This window comes from Capricornis sumatraensis, chromosome 10 (genome assembly GCF_032405125.1).
Source record: "Capricornis sumatraensis isolate serow.1 chromosome 10, serow.2, whole genome shotgun sequence".
NCBI lineage: Eukaryota > Metazoa > Chordata > Mammalia > Artiodactyla > Bovidae > Capricornis > Capricornis sumatraensis.
Genome location: NC_091078.1, coordinates 29,331,540 through 29,357,109, shown reverse-complemented (window position 1 = coordinate 29,357,109; position 25,570 = coordinate 29,331,540). Strand labels below are relative to the sequence as shown.

At 37.9% G+C, this 25,570-nt stretch overlaps 1 protein-coding gene and 1 non-coding gene across 3 annotated transcripts in view; both read right to left on the bottom strand.

The window, feature by feature from the left end:
* The window catches only part of ANK3 (ankyrin 3), a 375,510-nt gene that overhangs the window by 73,702 nt on the left and 276,238 nt on the right, over positions 1-25,570 (bottom strand). For both annotated transcript variants that reach the window (XM_068982038.1, XM_068982040.1), the window contains 3 exons: positions 19,234-19,340; positions 13,681-13,905; positions 10,783-10,937 (listed from right to left, as the gene is read on the bottom strand). In XM_068982038.1, the coding sequence (XP_068838139.1) occupies positions 10,783-10,937; positions 13,681-13,905; positions 19,234-19,340 (487 nt within the window). The remainder of the gene's footprint in view (positions 1-10,782; positions 10,938-13,680; positions 13,906-19,233; positions 19,341-25,570) is intronic.
* On the bottom strand, positions 6,555-6,626 carry TRNAW-CCA (transfer RNA tryptophan (anticodon CCA)). Its single transcript has one exon. It is a non-coding gene; the product is annotated as a tRNA-Trp (tRNA).

The following is a 25,570-nucleotide window of genomic DNA, read 5'->3' as shown; positions in this document are numbered from 1 at the left end:
TGTATAAATCAGAACTGCTATCATTTTAATTTCATTCAGTTTTTAAGGGAAAATTTCCCAATAACAGAAAACTAAGTAGCAGATAAATTGGGGGAAATGAGGGAAATAGAAGATAAACTTATACTATTTAACTCTGGCTATAAAATTTGGTGGCTCAGACAGTAAAGAATCTGCCTGCAATTCAGGAGACCCAGGTTCAATCCCTGGGTTAGGAAGATCCCGTGGAGAAGGGAATGACTACCCACTCTAGTATTCTTGCCTGCAGAATTCCATGGATGGAAGACCCCATGCAGACGACTGTCTATGGAGTCACAGAGTCAGACATGACTGAGCAACTAATATATTTTTTTTCATAGAATATGGGGAGCAATAACACATTGTAATATACTCACTGAAATATTTCAGAAAATTATAGACATTCATTTCTTGGAACTAAAGTTCAGCTCCATCTGAACATGCAACTTTTGGAACTAGCCCTCTGTGAGGTTACAGGAAGAAACCCTCAAATTATAAACTTGACCCTTCTTCCTCAAAGAAAACATAGTAGGAACTTTTTCAATTTTTATTTTGGAAAAATTAGATTCATGGGAAGTTGCAAAGACCATACAGAAAGGTCCCATAATTTTAGTAATTTAACTCATTGAATTCTGGCATCTGCTATTCATCTGTCTGGATCAGCATTATTTCACACCAAGGTAGGGACCTTTGTTATTCAGATTTGCACAAGTAATTGAGGGCTAATGATGCAGAATGTCTGGAAACAATGACATATCTGTTTGTTTTCCCCTCCAGGTTTAGCAATCCCTGTAATTTCTAATAACCCTATATCTTGAAGTTAATTTTTAGAAAACTAATTTCTAATCATCACATGCCCTTTTCCTGCTTCCCAGACCTCCTGTCCTCATTTGTGGCATCTGTTTGTTTAGAAGTTGCTTTCTCTCTTAGATATGGGTCACTAAATTACTGAGGAAATGTATCACCAGGAGCGGCAGCACATGCCTGGATAAAAGTCATTCATTTCTTCATTCAGTCAACAAATTATGATGAAGAGACAACACTGCTAAGAGCTGTTACGTACATGGGGCATAATGACTGTCACCAGTCAGAGCCATTCTCTGCGCACATGAACTTTAGAGTCCACCATGAAGAGAGCAAAGTTCAAAGCTGCTTACAGAAGAAGACAGGCCAGGTGCCGTAGACTATTTACCAGCGGATCTAACTTGGACTGGGCTTTAGGGAATGCTTCCTGGAGGAAGAGAAGTGAGGGAGGGCATGTTTGGCCATGCTGGAATAATCAATCATTCTAAGGTTTTCTGCTACGACTGCAGAAGCCTCATATTCTTTGCATCTGCTTCTCCATGTTATTTTCTAGAAAAATATTCTTCCACATTAGATTACTTTTCTATTTATGTAAAAAAAAAGCTTTTTAAGCAATTAGCCCCCTTACATAACTTTCCTCAACCCTTCTTTTAACCGTTGGTACTATATCCAGACAAAAAACAATGAATATAATCCTATTTTCAAAATCAGGATCGGATATAATGTCTTAAAGCTAAACACCGATCAGTAACGCAGCATGTGGCACAAACATGGAAGTGCACTGTGCTCCGAGGGACCTAGGCCTGCGGTGTCTGCAAGTCGGCCTCATTCACACCAACACTGAAGGTAATGCAGGATACAGCCCTGTCTCTCGCACTCCTTCTGTGTTCCTGGAGGGCGCTGAGGCCCTCTGCCTGACATCTATGACAGGATGTCTGATGTCATTTTTGGACCTAATAATGGTTCATTAAGACATGGAATTGCTAGCAAGTCCATTACACAGACGTGTATAAAACTTGGCATTGGTACTGCTCATCTGCTTTGGTCCTGTTTTCATTCCCTGACTAGCAGGGGTGATGGAACTGCTCTGGTCCAGTTATGTACATGGTGGGCATCATTCCATTGATTTAAAGTAACTTTTATATGGCTGTGGACTGAGAGCAAATTAGTATTGTGTTATGGTTCAATTAATAGTTTTTTAGCACGCTTTTTCTTTTTTTTACACTCCAACCACAGTCTATTTTTTTTTTTCCTTTACACTCCAACCACAGTCCTGACTTGGTTAAGTTCAGTTTTTACTTTTTCCTCTGGAATTTTTCAAAATCGGGAATAGATTTCTCCAACAGGTGGTGCTGTGTGCAACATAAAGCTACATACTCCACTTCTCAGTGCTCAACTGATTCTATGATCTAACTTGACAATTTAAGATCACTGTTTGGTCTCATGGTTGATAAAGTAAAAATCAGTTCAATTGAAAAGAACCAAAGTAGCAATTTTTAACTGAAAAGCATGTTTCTAAAATATGATTGATATAGTTAGACAATAAATTATGGACATTTTATTTTCTGTTAAACTACATAATTAGTATAAATTTTCCTTTCCTACTTCAATTTATAGTAAAACAATATATGTAATTATTTAATCGAAAATGTATTACCATAAAATTTTACTTGCTCTCATCTGAATGTTAAGCAGTGTTAACAAGTGAGGAAATATTTTCCTAGCGCTGTAATACTGTTTGGAGAACTTCAGCAACATTTTGTTCCAATACAGTGATTGGGATTTTAAAATAATAGCAAAATTCACATATCTTCAAAGCATACTCTTGATACTCAGGTAGTAATGATTTTGATTTTAAAATCTAATAGATTTTAGACCTAATATGTATAAAGCAAAATCTACTACTGTCCATGGTAGTGCTGTCTAAAAAAATATAATGCATGCCATATATATAATTAAAAAAAATTAATAGCTACACTAAAAAATAAAAGGAGAATAGGTGAAATTATTTTTAATTGTATGTTTTCTTTTTTTCAGTATATCCCAAATGTTACTATTTCAACATTTAATTAATGTAGAAATTATAAATGAGATGTACTAAATCTTCATATCTCTGGTATATTTTATATTTATATTTGCAGCACATCTCAGTTTGTATTAGCCCTATTTCAAGTGCTCTCTGGCCACATGTAGCTACTGTATTGGTCAGTGCAGGACTGAGCATTTCTCAAACTCTTCAATTCTTAAGACCTCTAAGGAGGAGGGATTCTTTTACTAATAAATATTACTCCCAGGTCCAGTATAACCACAAACTATACAACATCCCTTTGGGGTCTGACTTTGGAGGCATTTATTCAATTTATTTTATTGAACTTCAGTTGATTTATAATGTGTTAGTCTCTGCTGTACATCAAAGTGATTCAGACAGATATATATATTGTTTTTCATATTCTTTTCCATTATAGTCTTTTAGAGGATATTGAGTATAGTTCCCTGTACTATATAGTAGGACCTTATTGTTTACCTGTTCTATATGTATAGTAGCTTGTATCTACTAATCCCAAACTCCTAGTCCAACCCTCTCCCCATATCCCCTCTCAGCGGAAGCACAATTTTAAACATGGTGAATTGAACTTTGTTAGTTTAATTCAAGTAAGGTTTTAATTAAACTTTCAAGGTAGATTCAATTTGCTGCACTTGAAAGATGATGCTTTTGCAGGAGCAGAATGAGTACTTTTGTTTTGTGGTACCTTTTTCTCTCCTGAAAACACACCAGTGAACAAGTGCTAGAACAAGATTTATGTCTGTTGCCAAACAGAAAAGTGGCTCCTGCTACGTGATACCTTAGTGGTAACAGCAGGTTCTTCACACCCAGACCAACTGTCCTCTGTGTCATTCTAGCCTCTTGTTTCAGTGGAACTTTGCTAACACACCTGCTTCACTAGCATAATCACTGTTGCCTTTGTCCCTGAGCTTGCTAGTGCCACAAATAACTCGTCTCCCTCTTATTCTGCAGTGACCATCTTTCCTGAACACACATCATGTCTTTTGGAATCATACAAGAATTAAGAGGGTATCTTGATTCATAATGGAAAACTTAAATAGCAAATGACATTTCTGTCACCTTTTCTTGCATACAAAGCACCTTTATAGGCATCCTCTAGCCACTGGGCTGGAAAAGGTCAGTTTTCATTCCAATCCCAAAGAAGGGCAATGCCAAAGAATGTTCAAACTACCATACAATGGCACTCATTTCACATTAAGGTTATGCTCAAAATTCTTCAAGCTAGGCTTCAGCAATATGTGAACTGAGAACTTTCAGATGTAAAACCTGGGTTTAGAATAGGCAGAGGAACCAGAGATCAAATTGCCAACATTTGTTAGATCATAAAGCAAGGGAATTCCAGAAAAACATCTACTCCTGCTTCACTGACTATGCTAAAGCCTTAAACTTTGACTTTGTAGATCACAACAAACTTTGGGAAATTCTTAAAGAAATGGGAATACCAGACCACCTTAGCTGCCTCCTGAGAAACCTGTGTGCAGATCAAGAAGCAAAAGTTAGAACTGGGCATGGAACAACTGACTGCTTCTAAGTTGGGAAAGGAGTACAACTAGGCTGTATATTGTCACCCTGCTTATTTAACTTATATTCAGAGTATATCATGTGAAATGCCAGCTGGATTAATCACAAGCTGGAATCAAGACTGCTGAGAGAAATATCGACAACCTCAGATATGCAGATGATACCATTCTAATGGCAGAAAGTGAAGAGGAACTAAAGAGCCTCTTGATGGTGAAAGAGGAGAGTGAAAAAACTGGTTTGAAATTCAACATTAAAAAAAAAAAAACTAAGATCATGGCATCTGGTCCCATCACTTCATGGCAAATAGAAGGGGAAAAAGTGGAAGCAGTGACAAGCTTTTTTTTTCCCCCTTGGGTTTTAAAATCACTGCAGATGGTGACTGTAGTCATGAAATTAAAAGACACCTGCTCCTTGGAAGGAAAGCTATGACAAATGTAAACAGTGTATTAGGAAGCAGAGATGTCACTTTGCTGACAAAGGTCCATAGAGTCAAAGCTGTGATTTTTCCAGTGGTCATATATGGATGTGAGAGTTGGACCATAAAGAAGGCTGAGCTCCAAAGAATTGATGCTTTCAAATTGTGGTGCTGGAGAAGACTCTTAAGAGTCCGTTGGACTGCAAGGAGATCCAACCAGTCAATCCTAAAGGAATCAACCCTGAATATTCATTGGAAGGACTGATACTGAAACGTACTCCAATACTTTGGCCACCCAATGTGAAGAGCTGACTTACTAGAAAAGACACTGATGCTGGGAACGACTGAAGACAGAATGAGAAGCGGGGCGGCAGAGGATGAGATGGTTAGATAGCATCACTGACTCAGTGGACATGAATTTGGGCAAACTCTGGGAGATAGAGGAAACAGAGGAGCCTGGCAGGCTACAGTGCATGGGGTCACAAAGAGTCGGACATGACTTAGCGACTGAATAAGGCATCCTTCATTTGAGAAGATGCAGAGGTGAGGGAGTATTATAGAAAAACAACTAGATTTAGAGTCCAAATTTTGGAAGTCTTGATCTATCAACCTACTCTTCCCTGAATGGGTGGTGGTGATGGGATTCCACTAACCCCGGTGGTGTCCTTGTGTGATTTGGAAAAGGGCATCCACTTGGAGTGGACATAGCCCTCCAAGTATATGGCGTGGTAACTAGACAGTAGTTTTGAAAAAATGAAATAAAATAAAAATGACCCTTTGACCTCAAGGCCAATGTCAGAGCACATGACTTGGCAAGTTGAAGAGGCAAGATTTCTGCCCCTGCTTGCTCTCCTGCCCAACTGTATGTACATGGCAACTGTGTGTGTATGGCTAACTTTGAGTGTGGTTTTCATGTGTCAGACATTGTGTTATGAAATTTACATATTTCAGCTCATCCATTCCCCATTAGTTCTCTACGAGGTTAGAGAGACTTAGGGTTTGTAAGTGGTGGAGCCAGGACAAGAATTCCAGTCTGTGTGATATCCGCAGTTCATAACCCTAATGACCAAACTACATTGTGCAAGTTACCCTCCTCTTTGGACTCACCTTCTATGGACAGAGGAGCCCTGTAGGCTACAGTCCACGGGGTTGCAAAGAGTCAGACACGACTGAGCGACTGAACTGACTGACCAGCTTCCCTGGAGTTACAATTTGATTGTGCACACCGAAAGGTTTTGCAAGTTTTAAAAATACTGTAGAACCATAGCCTGATCTTTATAATTGTGTTGCTTAGTAAAAAAAAAAAAAAAGTGTGTGTGTGTGTGTGTATATATATATCACTAATCAAAATACTGGCTAAGATGCTTTCTGAACACTTGGGTTTTAAGATTTTCAGAGAAGGGGGTACACTAGGACTAGTTATAAAAGTAGAATATAGGTTAGTTATAAAGTAACATAGAATTCATTTATGGAAATGAGAGTTAAAATGAGACATTTATAATAAGATAAGTATTATCAAGGATCAATTCCCACAGATGACAGATAAGGCTTAATGGTTACAAACTGGGAAAATTAATAGGTTAAATAAAGCTATAGTGAAGGTGAAGGTGAAGTCGCTCAGTCGTGTCCGACTCTTTGCGACCCCATGGACTGTAACCTACTAGGCTTCTCCGTCCATGGGATTCTCCAGGCAAGAATACTGGAGTGGATTGCCATTTCCTTCTCCAAGGGATCTTCCCGAGCCAGGGATCAAACCTGGGTCTCCCGCATTGGAGGCAGACGCTTTAACCTCTGAGCCACCAGGGAAGCCCAAAGATCTAGTAGGATGAGTTATCTCTTTTTTCCTTTAAGGATGGTCACTGGCTTATCTTATGCACTATTTTTATCTTGCTAATCAACAGCTATTCAGGGGACAGAGTGGAGAGAGTAGAAAATAACATGAAACCTCAGGCTTTCCTTCCCACAAGAACTCCGACTGGTTGGACCTTGAAGGAAGAAGAAGGGTTAGATTTTCAGAGACAGGCTGATGTTTATTTTTGCCTGATTTTCAGGGAGGGAGGTGCCAGTAAAAATGAAGTTTCTCTGGGGATAGAACAAGAGTGGTGGTAAGTGGTTCTTGAGCTGGGTATGAAATCTGATCAATTAAGTTTCAGTTATAAAATGTGTGTCTTGGTTCCTTATTATTACTTTTAAATTTAATAATAGTCCTCATTTTTCCTGTTGTGGCCTCCAGTGCTTGATCTTTTTAAACTTGGAAGTACTTTCCTTTTAATTGTCTAAAATGGAACCAGAGTTTATCTGGTCTTTAAAAATGTAGCAAAGCAACTCTATCCACTATTTCCAACATCGCATGTAGAATCCAGGACAGAGGGCTATATCATTGTATCTTTAAAACATCACACAGATGCCCTTAGTATGGTAGTGTTTTAGGAGTCAGTTGTCTAAGCAAAGATAGGAAGACTTCCTATTTGAAAATTAGCTTGTTGAAAACAAAATGAAGACATGTCAGCATGAAATCTTGGAAATCCATTCCATCAAGAAACTTAAAAAAAAAAAAAAAATCTGCTTGTGCCTGATAGGATATGCTATAATATGTGCTCAAAAATAAAGAACATACTTTAGAATCCACAATGGTGGCTACTTGCAATTAATTTAAAAAATTAAACATTACCTTCCTCACTTGCTCCAGTCACATTTCAGGTACTCAAGATTTACATCTGACTAGTGACTACTGTTGAATTGCACAGGTATGGGATATTTCCATCATTATAGAAAATTCCACTGGACAGCATTCTCTTAGAATATTCAATATTCTTCCTAAAATATCGTTACTCTCTCAGAACTGTCCTCAAAGTAAATGTTCCCCTTTAACTTTTCCCCCTGGAGATTAACATTAGTGAAGTTTAGGGTAGAAGAAATAGACTGATGTGAACTTTCCTCTAGAGCCTCATATTACGCTATGGTTCCTCCTCCTGCCCACTCTCCAGGATTGGGTGGGAGGCTAACTCAGCACTGTGCCCAGTACTGGTGGCTCATCATCATTAAGACACATCCCCTGCCCTCAGCAGCTTACATCATCAAGGTAGCTCTTGGTTAAAAGCAAAATAAAATCCTTGTGTAGAGGATGCTACCTTCAAAAAACTAGTAATCAACAACAGCATTTAAGAAATACTGGATACATGAAAATATTTTTATACTTGATTTCCCTTAAAACAAACAAACAAAAACTATCCTTTCTGGAAAACCCATTTATCTTATTCTCTCCATTTCTTTTACCTGAATCATCCATATTTTTTTACTCTTTTCAAAATGCTAACTCAGTTCTTTCCTTTAGGATTTTTTTCTTTTTAAAACCTTGGATTGTGTTTTCTTGTAAATTTCTGTATAAAAGAATGACTATACTTCATGCTGCAAAATAAATTAAGGTAATAAAAATCAGAAATCTTAATCACCACTGCATGTTCCCATCCATCAGAAATTATCTGAAGTTGTGTATGATATAGGATATAAATATCAATATTATATATAAACATTTACTATATACTTATTACATGTATAACATTTAAAGTGACTATTCTCGATCTTGAAATCTAGAAGTTTGTAGGAATTTTTCTTTTTTGGTTTATTTTCCTCTCCACAGGGCACACGTTTCTAAAATAAGTGGAATAGTTAAAAGTTTTTGCAAACAGGTAGAATAGATTTCAACCCTGGTGCTGCTTCTTAGTTGGAGTAACTTTTTATGAGTTACTTAACTTACTTGAACTTCAGTTCCCTCATCTATAAAGTAGGATTAAAACTACCTACCTTATGGTAGTATGCTTTCACTTAAAATTTTAATATATAAATGCAGTCATCAGTGCCTGGTGAATGCTAGACTCTCAACAATGATTAGATTCACTTTACCTTGCTGTAAAGACATTTTAAAATTCTTGGCTGGCCGTGATTCACCATGTCTTATACAAAACCTTTGGTATGACAATATTTTTCTATGGAATGGATATAATAGTAACAATAGCTGATATGTATCAAGGGCTGAGTAAGTAACAAGGGCTGTATTTGAAAAGTGATTCACATAATGACCATTTTTTCTTAACAGCAGCCCTATGAAGTGGGGAAGGTAATCTCCGTTTTGGAGAAGGAACGGAGGCTCATGGAGATCCAAGAGCTTGTCCACAGTCGTCTCTCAGACACCCTCGAGTCTGTGTAGCTCCTTCATGCACACTTTACAACCAGGAGAGACTATGTTAGATGCTTTCCAAAAGCCAGTGAATTAAATGTGAAGGTAGTGAGTTTTATAGTATGTGAATTGGATCTCCAGTAAAAATGCTATATAAAGCAGTTGCTGGATGTGTAGGGACCAGCAAGTTAGTATAAAGGTTAGCCTTCTTTATGGTGACTTTGCTCTACCTCTCTCTCTCTCAACATTTTAAAAAGAAAACACTATACCAAGTTGGCTTCCCTGGTGGCTCAGAGGTTAAAGCGTCTGCTTCTAATGCGGGAGACCTGGGTTCGATCCCTGGGTCAGGAAGATCCTCTGGAAAAGGAAATGGCAACCCACTCCAGTATTCTTGCCTCGAGAATCCCATGGATGGAGGAGCCTGGTGGGCTACAGTCCACGGGGTCGCAAAGAGTCAGACATGACTGAGCGACTTAACTTTCATAGCAAGTACCCACTCTCAAAACGAGTCTATTCACAATGTCTGCTAAGAAAAACTACTATGATTCTAAGGGTTAGACAGCCCAGAGAAGGTGTATATGAGAAGGTGACATGCTTGCTATAGGCCTGTCTTACCAAATCAAGGAAAAAGACACTGGAAGCACCAAAGACTCCAATCATTAGCCTGAACCTCATTCCTTAAAAAACTGATTAGAATCCAGGAGAAATTAAAAATCTATAAGAATAATCTGGGAGAAGAATGAGGTAAAAGAAAAGGGATAGAAATAATAATTTCCCAAACAAAAAGTAAACAGTACCATATGATTCAGCAATCCCACTCCTGGAGAAAACAATAATTTGAAAAGATACATGGGCTCCAATGTTCCCTGCAGCACTGTTTATCATAGCCAAGACATGGAAGCAACCCAAATGTCCATCGACAGAGGAATGGGTAAAGATGTCATACATACATATGTATATATATAGAATGGACTATTACTAAGCCATAAAAGGAATGAAATAATGCTATTTCCAGTCACATGAATGGATCTAGAGATTGTCTTACTGAGTGAAGTCAGAGAAAGACAAATATCATATTATATCACTTACATATGTAGTCTAAAATGGTACAAATGAATTTATCTGCAAAACAGAAATAGAGCCACAAATGTAGAAAACAAACTTATATGGTTTCTAGGGAGTAAAGCGGGGAGGGAAACTGGGAGACTAGGATGGACATATATACACTACTATATATATATAATGTATAACTAACAAGAACCTACTGTATAACACAGGGAACTCTACTCAATACTCTGTGCTAACCTATATGGGGAAAGCATTTTAAAGAGTCAACACATGTATATGTATAACTGATTCGCTTTGCTGTGCACCTGAAACTAAGACAACATTGTAAATCAATTACACTCCAATAACAGTTTTTTAAAAAGTGAATGTATTTTCTTAAAAATGCTCTCCATGTTTTGCATACCTTCCATTGTTATTTTACCCCTCCTTACACATTTTTGATGTAGAAAACTTTCTTAAGCTTTGGAAAGATTGATATAGTTGATTTAAGACTGAGAGAATTATCAGAAATTTGTACATGAGTATTCAGATAGGGCTAGTTTTTTAGATGAAATTGAACTTCATGCCTTATACGTAGAAAACAGCAAATGCTGAGGAGCCCGATTCCCACTTTCAAATACAAATGTATGAAATTCGAGCACTATTCCCTTTAGTGCTAGTCATTCCCTTGATTCCTGCCTACAGACATTTATAGACACAGGCCGTCACTGTAATTACCTTCATCCATGCCATTAAGTAATTCAGTTAGATCTTCATTTTTACTGTCAAACTGATGCTCCTTCCATGTTTCACCATTTTCACTGCGAAGAACAATGAGCTCTCTCTCCTTGCCTCTCATAGACCCAAAGTGAGGGATTTCCACTATGACAGGGCTGGAAAAAAAGCCACATTATTTTGGTATCAAAGGAAATGTGTTTATAGTTTCATACTTTTTAAAATGTTTCACTGACAATATTCATTTGAAAATCAGAGGTGCCACTAAGGTTGGGAATGATTTCAAAGCTGCAGAATCATTTGCTAATTAAATAATATATTAGAAGCCTGAAAACATGCCATCATTCATTCATTCACAAACAATTCTTGGGGGCCTATCATATATTAGGCATTTGATTTGAAAGAGGGAAAATATTCAGCACACATCAGAAATCGAGGAATTGAAAATTATTAAAATAGACCATAAGAAGGAAAGCTGGTCCGTTTTTAAGAACACAAGGTATATTATACAAAACACTCATGATTTAAAAGGACACAGTCATTGCTTAAAAGAAATTTTGTCAATTATTTTGAGAGATTACTGATTTTTTGTTCCCCTTAGTAAGAAAACAATCAATGTAACAATCCACTCCCTGCAACAGTCAGTTTTCATAACGTTTATGGCCTGTATAGTCAAGAGAGTTTCTTTAATTTTTAAGTTATGAAATGGGCAGCTTAATTTCCTCACTCTTGTTAGCCTGCATAGGAATTAAACTTTCTGAAAAAGCACTATCGGTTTGAAATTGTCATATAACAATCTGTTAATCTTTGACAGTGTCCTTTTGCAAAAGAATGTAAAAAGATGGCTGCAAATTGAAGCTAGCCAATCAAGCACAGGAATAATTCTGTTAAATTTTAAAGTAGGATAAATGCTAAAAAAGATGAATGGAAGTAAGCAGACCACAATCACACACAGTTTATGTAGTTGGATTGTGCAGCTTTATTTTATGACATTTAAGTAGACAGTATCATTATTCTCCTACAGAGGTTGTATGTAACCTCACCTCTTAGCCTATGTGATTATGTACAGTGGGAAAAGAAGGTACAGGCTTAAATAGGTAACAGCATAAAAAGTGATAGTAGTTGTAATGACCAAATGACATAAAACATATTAATATTTGAGTTATTACAAAAGCATTCACTTAAAATAGGATGATAGGTATAAAAATTTTACTTTTGGCAAAATACTGATCGTTAATTAAAATCAAGGGTTTGAAAGATTTTTTATAATGCATTTATTTTTTGATGGATAAAAACAGATTCAACTATTCCTAACAGTGTTAGTAATTTCTAGAGTTATTAAGATGTTTACCATATTTTTAACCACACCTGGATCAGACATTAATTTTTTCTTTTTTTTTGAGAACTAGATACAATCTTTGCAGGTTGATGTATCAGATACTGTCACTGTAAATATTTAAGGGATGTGGCTTTGTGTATGACATTCAACAATACTGGAGAGAAGAAATGAACGAGGGTCTGGGACCAAGGTGAAAGCCAAGCATAAGTTTTCATAACAGGTTTCTTCATGCAGACTGCCAAGGCCAACACACCAGTCAGACAGACAAGCAGACAGACGAATACCAACACATTTCAGCTTAAACAGAAGAAAACAAAACAATTTAATAACTTCAGTAAGTATTCTACCTGCTGCCTATTTGGTTTTCTTTAAATATCTTGTATTCCCAACATTTTTTTCAAAATCAGTTTACTTATTGATGATTTTCCTTCTCAAAGTCCATAAAGTTTACTTAGTATGAATAAGTACTTTAAAAAAAATGTAACTCCACACACATACATATATATATACACACAGATATATATATATATATATATACACACACATATATATCATTTATAGCAAATGTTGATTCAGAGTCTGCAAATACCTTCTCTTACACTGTGTTAAAATTAGATCTTCAGTCTATCTTAAAAACTACCATAATCAGTTGAAATATTTTAAATGAAAGTAAATTTTACAAAAGCACAAAGTTATGAAAGCAGAATGCTTGCAGTGAATTCCACATGCTTGAAAAGCACAAGAGAGGTAGCGGTGGGTGCTACATTAAGTCAAGCCACTATGATTTCATTTTTTCTTTCAGTGACACACATCAACTGAAAGCATTAAAAACTGAAAATAAAATTAAGACAAGAATAAGACCATGGGTGTGATAGAAAAAAATTGAAAATGGAAAAGAACTGTAGACATTCTGTATCTTGTCTATAAAGATCCTACCCAATAAATTTTGTTCCTTGAGGCCCAAGCTGCAGGATTCGGCTAACCAAGCTCTCACCCTCATTTACAGGGGGAGGATTGGTGGGAAGATGCAGTTTACTGAATAACATCCATGCAGCAGGAAGAGAAACAAGAAGGGGAAACTGTGAACAAACTGTCAGTCATGACAGAGCCTGCCTGGTTTGCACCCAAGTGCCACCTCAGAAAATAAACTCATTTTTTTCTCTTAAAGTACCAGATCACAATGGATTGTTTCCCCCAAAAATTATCATTAAGAAGACATGTACCCAAAATAGCCATTTGTTCAATATGTCACGTGTCAGAGTGGTGCCTTGACTTCCACAGGGGCTGCTGGGGTTCCGTGCACTCACTGAGCAGAGAACATGCTTCTCGGTTAGTAAAAGCTTTGACCAGCAAACTGAGTTAAGGAAGTGCCAGCCTTTCAGCTTTTCACAGAATTACATAGCTTTGTGACCTTTGATTCTACACCAATGCTGTAATCGATCAAAATGGTCCAACTCAATAGATTTAATAGTTAACTCAATAGATTTAATTTAATTGACAAAGGTAAAGAAAATCAAAGATGCGGTATAAGGGCCAAGATGAAAACTGACAAAATGACTTACCCTAAAAATTGTGCCCCTGCAGGACCCATTTCTACCAGTCTACTGGCTAATCCCTCTCCTTCCACCATGGGGGGTGGGTTGGCCAGTTTATGTCTCTTTACCAAACGGCAGGTGATGCGGGTGGGGGCCGTACACTTGCGTGGAGGAATGATAATCCTCATCCCGTGGTGACGGCTTCCCCTCATGGAGCCCCCTCGAGCATCCACCATAAAGCTAACCAGAAACCTGCAGAGGAAGATCAGAGGCTGAGTCAGGGAGAGACACAAAGCATCTTCACAGTCAGTTCTGAAGTTAGATGTTAAAGAGACAGACAAGGTAGCTAGCATTTCCTCTCTTTAAGAATAAACTGGAAGTAAACACCTCAAACATGCATTCAGCTTGTGAACTGAGCAAAAGTGTAAAACACGACAATTTATTTTTGCTGGCAAATGGCCTCTGAACAGAAGTCAATCACTCTGTCGATGCTCAAACTAAAGGAATAGTGAATGTTTCAAAGCTGGAATAAAAACTGGCTATTAAAGGACTGTCTTGCATTTAAAAACAAAGTCCCATAAACAAAACCACTATATGTGGTTGCTGTGGGTGGTTTAAATTATATTCAAGGGTCATTGTAACTATACATGGTTTTAGCCATTTGCTGACTGTGGAATCTCTTCCCCCAGCAGTTAAGATGACACTCCACAGTATGTCTTAAATGTGAACAACTCAGAAAATAAATGTATATTTAATCATACCAACACTCTAATTTTTACTATTTTCACAGAGCAGAAACAAATAAAAGCAACTAAGGCAATTTTGATGGAAAGGGATTTAATCTTTTCAGTATCAATTTGGCTTTAAAAACTGTTTAAAATAACCTACATTTGAGTATCTTTACAGAAATGCAAAAATTGTTGAACTGACTTTTTAGAAAACATCTCTATATAATTCTGTCATTGGCTGTTATATTAAAGCTAGGGAAGAAAAACTATTTATCTGCTTGTGCTTATAGCTATGAAGATGTAAAGAATTAACTGTCATATTTGGGTAGTATCTTTAAAATTTTTTTATTGGCAAATAGTTGAATTATAATGTGATAATTTCTGCTGTACAGCAAAGTGATTCAATTACGCATATATATATATTATTTTTCATATTCTTTTCCATTATGATTCATCACAGGTTACTGAATATAGTCCCCTGGGTTAGACAGTAGCAACTTGTTTATCCACCCTATGTATAATAGTTTGTATCTGCTAATCCCAAACTTATTTGGGTAATATCTTGATTCTTATCATATGTTCGTGAAAAAAAGACCTCTGTGACTCCTCCCACCTTTGTCACCGGGTTGTAAAGCACTCTAGTAAACATAAAGCAATGAGCCCAACGTGTGGAAGAGCACAAGTCAGACAGGGGAACAGAAACACATATTTTTACATTTTAGTTCTCACATATGAAAATATGCTTATTTGTGGAAGAGCACCAAATGTTGATACTTAGAAAACTGTCTGAATATCTACAGTATTTGGAGTGTGTATGTCGGTGTCGGGGCGGACAATCCCATCCATCAAAATCCTCTACTGTTTACTCTTCTGTCAAACAGTTCTAACATCCCCCCAGATAGATTTCAGACTCTGCTTGGCGGTCTTAGCTGGAGACCCCTTCCTAAAGAGTGATGCTTCTTGACCTTCAGAGAGTAACCTCTTCAAAGAAGCAAATCTGGCCACCATGCCTACGGAGAGAGGCAGGGCATGGGGATCACCTTTCAGCCCAGCAGACTTTCAGAACCAACTGTCGTCATCAGTGAAGTTACCATCAACTTCATACCTTTTTGCTCATTTTGGATTTAGCCATTTTCCTCTGGATTAATGAATGGTTTTTACGTTTTGATATTATTGTATCTACTTTGAGAGGCTGGAATCACAGGGATATTCAAAGTATGAGGGCAAGAGACAGACCCCCTCAAAAACAGAACAAAACAAAAAACAAAACTCCCTCCTATTAAAAAACAAAGATCCTCGTTCACTTGTACAAGTGTCCAGATGAACTGTCTCCAGTGCTGAATGATCCAGGGCCCCCTTGCAGCTACTCTGGGAGCCTTCATTTCCTTAGACATGTACAAGCTTAACAACCACTTTTCACCCAGTACTGAAGACCATGTGGCAATATTGTAAGGAAGCCCAAGACAAAAATCTGATCTTTCCTAGCTTTTAGTAGTTAAAAAGCAATTTGTGGTTGGGACTAACAGTAACAGAATGAATGAAAAATGTCTCAAGATAAACTCTGCGTTTTAAAATGCAGTTGTATTGGTACAAATAAACACTGGAGTATTTACACTGAGAGGGCCTTGCTCACCGTGGCAATAAACAGCTGGTTCTCACTCACACACATACTAATTCAGAGCAGGTTTGTCTTGTTCACTGCTCTACCTGCAGAGCTGAGCATGATTCTCACACATAATAAGCACACAGTAAATGTTTATTGAATAAACCAATAAACAAAACTATTTTGTTAAGTGTGCTTAGAAATTGCCTAGATCAGATTTGGTTATTAACGTTGAAAAAAATACAGAAAAATATATACATATATAAATACATGAAATATATATCATGGGCTTCCCTGGTGGTTCAGATGGTAAAGAATCCACCTGCAATGTGGGAGACCTAAGTTTGATCCCTGGGTTGGGAAGATCCCCTGAAGGAGGGCATGGCAAGCCAAACCAGTATTTTTGTCTGGAGAATTCCTATGGCAGAGGAGACTGGAGGGCTACAGTCCATGGGGTCTCAAAAGAGTCAGACACAACTGAGTGATATATTTCATTTATTTATATATCTATATATTCATCTAAATAAATGAAATATATATTATAGGTATATAATATATATACATATATAACACTGAAGGTAGTGTAAGAAGGTTACCAGTGTCAATATAAAAATACCCCAGCTACAGAGAATATCAGAACCAAATGGAAAAACCATGGCTTAGAAGATTTTAATGACAAGTTGGAAGAATCTCTTTCTTTATATTCTGCATAGCACCCAGCACATAGCTGGGGCTCATTACTGATTATTTATTGTTCTAAGGTTTTTAGCTTTATAGAGCCAAAAGACTGAGGAAATATGGGGCAAATGTTAAGCAGAATATTGAGTACTATTATTCAATAACATCATGAAATACAGAAATTTGTTTTTTAAACTCCTGCCTGTGGTGCAGTGGGTAGAGCATCTGCCTGCAGTGCAGGAGACCTGGGTTCCCTCCCCAGTTGGGAAGATCCCCTGGAGAAGGAAATGGCAACCCTCTCCAGTCCTCTTGCCTGGAAAATTCCATGGACGGAGGAGCCTGCTAGGCTATACAGTCCATGGGATTGCAAACAGTCTCACAGGACTGAGCAACTTCACTTCTTACATGTTGTATACAAAATAAAATTTCATGCACTATAACTTACAAAAACAAATGAAAACGTAATACTGAATCATACTCATTGTATCTTATTAATATTTAAACTAAAGCAGGAATTCTACAAATGATTTTAAAACTAACACATGAATGTTTCTAGTTTTAGGAACAGCAGGATGACAAATGCTGATACACTTACAGACACTGACACAATCTGTGGGGAAAATTCACATAAATTAAAAATACAAAAAGGGATGATTCACATAAAAGACACAGTTATCACCTTGAATCATACTGAGGAAGTGGAGAAGAATAGCTGCAAAATAATTTAGAAAGCAAATGGGAAAATTAATGTAAGATAATTAGAAGCAAGCAACAGAAAATGTCAATGATAAGCAAAGGAAAAATAAAAACCATCAGAAAACAAAACCAAGGCATTTGGCATTTGTGGGACAATTTGGAAAAAGATTTGCCTCATATGGCTATGTATAAGCTACTCCATAGACCTGGCGTTAGTGAACTAGTTCCAAGTGTATACCAGTGTGTATTCTCCTTTTCAAATAAGCCCAACTAGCTGCTATTACTTTCCTTCCCTGAAGAAGTCTGTTGTCGTCAATGAATTCAAGGGGAAGGAGAGATAAGTTGTATATTCAAATACTATACTGTGTCCAATGCAGAGGAAAGATCATTTCTGATTTTATCATCCTCAGCTTTATGATGCCTCAGCTTCTCAATTTACTAAATTAAACCCTTGGACTTTTCTTTCCTATGTAGAGTACAAAGTACTGGTTCTAGATCTTGGTAACATGGTGGCGATTCACTAATCTTGGTTCAAAAAACTCAATATGTTTGCCCACTGAATGAATGTGTTCTGGGTGTTTTATATTTTCCTTCTCAACTCTGACTTTTTTTTTTTTTGCTTTTGCAATTTTAGACCCATATACATCTACTATAAATCATGTAAATATTTTAAGCAGTTTAAAAATTAATATTACTATAATTGAGAATTTTTCTAATTGAATTAAAGAAATGCAAAATTGATGACTCAAAGACCACCATGTAGTTTATAGTTTATAAAGCACTTGCATGTAAATTATTTCTGTTTAAATGACATTGTGGTGACTTGTGTTTTACAACTGTGATGTTACAAGCCGTAATTGTGTAAGAATTCTTTAAATAATTTGTAGTATTACTCTGAGCTTAGGACTTTTCCTCTGTAAAATGGGAATAATGATAAAACTTATCTGTCATTTTAAGGTTCAAATAAATATTAAATAATACATGTGAAAAGATTTAGCACAATGCCAGATATATGACAAGCGCTAGCTATGTTAGCCATCACACTTTATTGTAATTCAAAGCAGCAAAAAATACTTCATAAGATATATAAGGCACTTCACATATGTTAATCATAGTTAACTTATTTAATTCAAAATGAATCTGTACTGGTCCAGAATTACAATTAATTTATGGCCTAAACATCAATTTCACAGGTGAAAATACTTTGAAATTTTCAAATTATTTCTTTCCCATTTGTATACATATCGATTATCCGAAGTTTTAATTACCTATTAGGCAAAGAACCCAATATCTAAAAATACAGTAATTACCAATTTAGCAGTTGAAGCAGGTCACCTCTTAGCTGCCTGCTGACTTACAGGGCAACAAAGAGGAGCCTCTTTGATGTGGGTTTTACTAGAGCTCTTCTGGTGTACACACCTTGGTACATTTACTGTTTCTTTTCTTTTAAAAATTCATTTATTTAAAAAGCTTTAATACAACTGCATCATAATTTTATTTCAGGAAAATAATATACTCAGAAAAAACATTTGAATAAAGTAAAATTGAAAAGAAATGACTATACTAAAATTTTTTTATTGAAATTCAAAATGAAAGGCCTAAAAGTAGTGCCAGAATAGCCAGGCAATTTTTATGCACCAGCACTTTATTAATTTCCTTTCTAACACTGTGCTTTTGTCAATAAAAACAGATATGCAGACTTGTCTAGAAAAAAATTTACTAACGACTTACAAATATATGCCACGTATACTCATTAATGGAGTCCTTTAGAAGATCAATATTTAACACATGTGAAACTTGCCTATGTGAATTTATAACTGCAAATGATAAATGCAATGTTAATTTAACAGGAGAAGTGACTTTCTGGTTACTTACCCAGAATGGACAGGACTTGAGACAAGATTGACATTGTCCAAGGTATCTGCAGCCCAGCTGTAATGTCTAAGAGAATCCGAGTCAAACTCTCTTGTGAATGTTAGATGCTGAAAAATAAACAATATATTATGTCAGCGACTTGCCCAAGACAGTGGTTTCTCTGCACCTATAAAATATACCTGTCTCCATCAGTCCAGATAGTTCAACATTCAAAATAAGCATTTTCTTATGGTCATCTCTTTTATCCTCCGGTGACCAGTTCCAGGACACCCCTCACCCACCTGTGCCTGTGGATACTAAAATCCGGGGATGCTCAAGTCCCTTATATAAAATAACCAGCGTCATCAGTCCTTTGCATCCATGGGCCTAACTGTAAATTCCTCTATAGGTCTACACTGCAGTTTCAAAAATTAAAAAATAAAGTTCATTGATATGCTCTATTATTTCAGTCTTTTAAGAAACCACTTGAGTAATTGGCACGGCACAAGGAAGATCACAGAAGTAATTTTGACCACGATTTTAAGCACTTCAAAAGTCTCTTAAGTTAATCCTACAACTGTAAATTTCTTTTCTGAATCTCAAAAAAAAAAAAAAATCAATCTTGATGACTTCTATTTCCAAGTGGGATAGAGAAGCCCACAGCAGCTTAGTGCTGTGCTAAGCACACCAGATAAGTATGGAAATCATCTGTCTCTGCAGGCAGCAGAGAACAACTGAGGCACAAAACTAGAGGACCTGTACTTGGCGAGGAGGGGACCTGCAGAAAGATGAGCTGACTTTTTGTTTCCATTTTTAACTTGGGGGCATTTGTCAATTACCAGGGCAGATGGAATCTGGGCTTTGTGCCTACAGGGGCTACCTGTAGGGGAATACAAAAACCAAACGAGTTTTGGTGGAGATCTGGGTGGCCTCAAGCACGCTACAGATTTCCGTTCAGAACATTTGCTAAATTCTGGGGCTGTGCAGAACAGGAAGCTGAAAAACCAACCCGAAAATTTCTAAAAGGCATAGTAGAGCTTTTGGGCAGTTTCATGAGAAAAAGATTCAGAGTTTGAGACTTAGAAGGGGTGGGGCCTCAAAGATCATACCAGAATTTCAAATAAGGACCCTGAAGGGCCAGAGACAGTTCAGAGACTGCCTGAGGCTTAACAGGGCTTCAAACCAGCCTCATTTCAGCAAAGTCTTGATTGGATTAGAAGACTCAACCACCCCTCTATTTGCAGAGCAGAGAGATAGTGACTCCTCTGTGAAGGAATATATCATGGCTGGGTGTGTCATGTCTACAAACTCGTTTTTAATACATCATGTCCAGCATGCAATGCAAAACTGCCAAGGGTGGCCAGAGCACATGAACAAAACCAGAGAAAGATACCCAGACACTATAAACAGATCCCAAGGTCATCCTATATCTGGAAGGAGGCTTATAAGAACTTTCATTACAGTCATCATAATAACTATGATTAGTATGTTTAAGAAAATAGAAAAGATAGAGAAAATACAGTTGGATAATTCAACAGAGCCCTGGAATGTGTAGAAGAAAGAGTCCATTGGGTCTTTGTCCAGTTCTCAGTATAATGTGAGTTCTTGAGCAGACACAACAGAAAACAAGGTTAGTAAACTGGAAGTGTAAGTGGAAAAATATACAAAATGAAGGGCAGATTTTAAAAATTGTATGTTATGCTGGACTACAGTTGATTTACAATGCTGTGTTAGTTTCAGGTGTATAGTTCAGTGATTCAGTTTTATATATATACATCTTCTTTTTCAAATTCTTTACCCATTTAGATTATTATAGAATATTGAACAGAGTTCTTGTGCTATAAAAAGTAGGCCCTTGTTGGTTATTTGTTTTAAATAGAGTAGTATGTGTATGTCAAGGGTAGATAGTTTAAAAGAATCAAAAATACAGAAAATGGTATGAGACGTAGAACACAGTGCCAAGTTTTAACATATGTGTAACTGGACTCTTGGAAGAAGAGGAAAATAAAGTAGAGGCTAAGTCTGAAGACAGAATCACTAAGAAGGTTCCAGATCTGATGAAGGATGGTATTTCACGACCACAAACGACATCAATCTCATTTTTCATCCTGCTAAAGATCTGCTTTCTATGGAAACCCCAGTAAAACGGAAGTTGAGTGTTAAACCACACATACACACACACGCACACAAAGAGAACAAGAGAACACATCAGCAGGAAAACAAGGATTGGCTGAAAGTCTCTATAAAAGGGATGTGACCCTCACAATCCCCTCACTGATTTATCTGTCACCAAATAACTAACTGCCCTCCATCATCCTTGGCAGAAAGGTAGAGGTATAGAGACCAGAGGCAGAAGATGAGAAGGTTAAAGGCACCATTATGAAAATGGAGATTAATCGAAAGCTTATATACCAAATGCTCAGAGCCAAACTTCTACCTTTACTGGTCTCCCAGATAGACAGTTAGGGATGGAGCCTGGAGGCTGAGAATGGAGTCTTCTCTGAAATTTTCCAGTGAAATGTTCCAGGTTCATTTCTTTCGTGGGAGTCACAGAGGGCAAGTGCTCTACCATGCAGAGTACCCTGTGAGCTTAATACTCAGTCATCAAAAGGTAACCCAAGTCACTGTCTCTGGAGAGAAGGGGCTGAAGGTGTATATGGAGGTTCTTTTATTCCAAATGAGCATGTCTGATAACAGGACATGACTTTTTATTGGTGTGCATATTCGATAAGAAAACAAATTTTCTAAATTACTGTGAATTATAAACATTAAAGAATAGCCCTGAAATCAAACAGAACGATAATTTGTGGAACACTTACGTGCAGTCACTATCCTATCCAGATGTTAGGGGAATGCAGAAATGAATGTTCATAGAAGTTTATAGAACCAGGTTCCTAATCCCCGAACAGCAATACATCACTTCAGAAAGTGCCCACATTCTTTATGGTTTAACCAAAGATTAGATGTTGGCTTTAGTCTGGCCTCATTTACCAGTTTTACTGACTTTTAGAGACCCCAGAGAACTGCCTCCATGCGTAGTTGCTTCAATCATGTCCGGACTCTTTGCGACCCTATGGACTATATAGCCCATCAGACTTCTCTGTTCACGGGATTCTCCAGGCAAGAATACTGGAGCGGGTTGCCATGCCCTCTTCCAGGGGAGCTTCAGGATTGAACCCCTGGGATTGGGGGAATTGAACCCCTATCCCTTAAGTTTTCTGTATTGTCAGGCAGGTTCTTTACCAGTACTGCCAACTGGGAAGCCCAACTCACGTCCAGAGTAGGGCAAAATATTTAATGCAAAGTAGTGGTGCTGCTTAATCTTTTAGCAAACTAAAATTCCTACATTTGGGGCCTTAAGGTTATTTTCCAAAGGACCCATTTTTTTCAAGCTCTAATAAATAAATAATATCACTCCTCTTCGGTAATTACAGTCAATTATTTACTCTTGGTCCTCTTAGAAACATGCACTGGCGACATTAATTATTGAAATGATCAATTATATCACACAAAAAGGTAACACTGCCGTCATGTAATATTTACGCAGGCAGGAGTGTGCCAGCACGTGGGGACCCCTCTGACTCCTTCCTGGGTCCCTCACTCTCCCCACTCCTAAGAACTCTGTCATAACACAAATGAACCAGTGTACAATGAACAAACACAAAGGCTTGTTCAGAACAATTGGCCATATGTCCTGACATTTGTCCCAGTTTTTTTTCCATAGAGTTTTGCAGAGGTTTATGGGCAGGCCTAACAATTTTAATAACCGAAATACAGACAAACAAAAGGCTCTTCTCACAATGCATCCACTGAAATATGAAACAAGGCATGCCATCTGAACCTATGGTTTTTATAGAGATGAGGTGGTAGCTTCATTTCCAAGCTACTTGTCTCTGAAAGCTTCTTTCTACAGACTGGGCTTCTCTGGTGGCTCAGACAATAGAGAATCTGCCTGCAGTGCAGGAGACTTGGGTTCGACCCCTGGGTCAGGAAGATCTCCTGGAGAAGGGAATGGCTACATTCACTTAAAACGGAAATGTGCCGCTTGAACTGCTTACTTATTTTAATCAACAATATGAATTTCAAAATGTTCTGCCACATCACTGTGCATGGTACCACAGTACCAGGAAAAACTCTTCTTCCACTTGGCTACTTACAACAGACATTTAAAACAGTAAATCAGACACTACATAAATGATGGTCGTAAAAGCTGAGCTAGAGGGACTTCCCTGGTGGTCCAGTGGTTTAGATTCCATGTTTCCAATGCAGGGCGCATAGGTTCAATCTCTGGTTGGGGGAACTAAGATGCCACATGCCGCGAGGCACAGCCAAAAAATTAAAAAATAAAGACACCATACTTATTAAAAAAAAAAAAAAAGATGAACTAGAGACGGCTCTCAAACTTCCCACAGCAAATAGGGGTGTGTCCGGGGCTTAATGGAAAAGCTGGGCTTTAGAGCTGAGTCACAGACTTGGATTTCAAAATCATCTTTGCCATTTGTGAATAGAGAGCGCTTTTCCCACTTGTAAGCTTTCCATTTTGGAAAGGCAGCTCAATTGTGTCACTGAAGGCCTCACTCTGTCCCTTTATAGGCACTGTAGCCCTGGAAATGTGGTTTATTTATCTTCATGGAAGATTTGGGAAAGGCAGCTGGGAGGCTCTGCTCAGATGCAGTTTTCACTCTTGTGGGCCTGAGTTTGGTCACAGAGGAGAGCCACGTGCTTTGTTCCCCTACGTGGAACTTCGTGAGAGGGCTGCCTGTCCCGGGTCACTGATGCTGGCCACTGGGTACGGGGTCTGCCCAGGGGTGCAGTTACCAAGGTCCACTTGGGTCAGAGACAACACTCAAGCTGGCCTCCACCAGGAATGAAGGAGATATTTTGCCTTTGACTTTTCTTTTTCTTTCCTTATTGAAAGCCCACTTGGAGATGCCCCAGCACTACTTGCTGGTTTCAAGATTCTTAGAATGTTTCTTAACTTCTCTCGGTCTAAGTTCCCTTATTTTCAAATTGACGACTGGTTGATATGAAGATTAAGTGAAAATGTACACCTGAGATCAGGCACCAAGGCCAGTGTTGGCACGGTATAGTCGTTTCTACTTTTCAAAGACTTTCAAAGTATGTGTAGTTGCTTCTATTTTTCCTTTCTTTTTTGAAAGTCACTTCTACTTTTCAAAGGACTTTTATTTATATGAGCCCATTTGTTAAAATCTGATAATGTGTAGAGAAAACACGGCAAAAACAATTTCCAGCGCTAGGACTGGCCCTTTACAATTATAGACACAGGATGCCTATATTAAATCAACAGACCCCACTCAGTTAGAAGAATGTATCTTCTAAATGCCTTCAGTTCAGTTCAGTCGCTTAGTTGTATCCGATTCTTTGCGACCCCATGAATCGCAGCACGCCAGGCCTCCCTGTCCATCACCAACTCCCGGAGTTCACTCAGACTCATGTCCATCGAGTCAGTGATGCCATACAGCCATCTCATCCTCTGTCGTCCCCTTCTCCTCCTGCCCCCAATCCCTCCCAGCATCAGAGTCTTTTCCAATGAGTCAACTCTTTGCATGAGGTGGCCAAAGTACTGGAGCTTCAGCTTCAGCATCATTCCTTCCAAAGAAATCCCAGGGCTGATCTCCTTCAGAATGGACTGGTTGGATCTCCTTGCAGTCCAAGGGACTCTCAAGAGTCTTCTCCAACGCCACAGTTCAAACGCATCAATTCTTCGGCGCTCAGCCTTCTTCACAGTCCAACTCTCACATCCATACATGACCACAGGAAAAACCAGAGCCTTGACTAGACGGACCTTAGTCGGCAAAGTAATGTCTCTGCTTTTGAATATGCTATCTAGGTTGGTCATAACTTTCCTTCCAAGGAGTAAGCATCTTTTAATTTCATGGCTGCAGGCACCATCTGCAGTGATTTTGGAGCCCAAGAAAATAAAGTCTGACACTGTTTCCCCATCTATTTCCCATGAAGTGATGGGACCAGATGCCATGATCTTCGTTTTCTGAATGTTGAGCTTTAAGCCAACTTTTTCACTCTCCTCTTTCACTTTCATCAAGAGGCTTTTTTTAGTTCCTCTTCACTTTCTGCCATAAGGGTGGTGTCATCTGCATATCTGAGGTTATTGATACTTCTCCCAGCAATCTTGATTCCAGCTTGTGTTTCTTCCGCAGTCCAACGTTTCTCATAATGTACTCTGCATAGAAGTTAAATAAGCAGGGTGACAATGTACAGCCTTGACGTACTCCTTTTCCTATTTGGAACCAGTCTGTTGTTCCATGTCCAGTTCTAACTGTTGCTTCCTGATCTGCACACAGATTTCTCAAGAGGCAGGTCAGGTGGTCTGGTATTC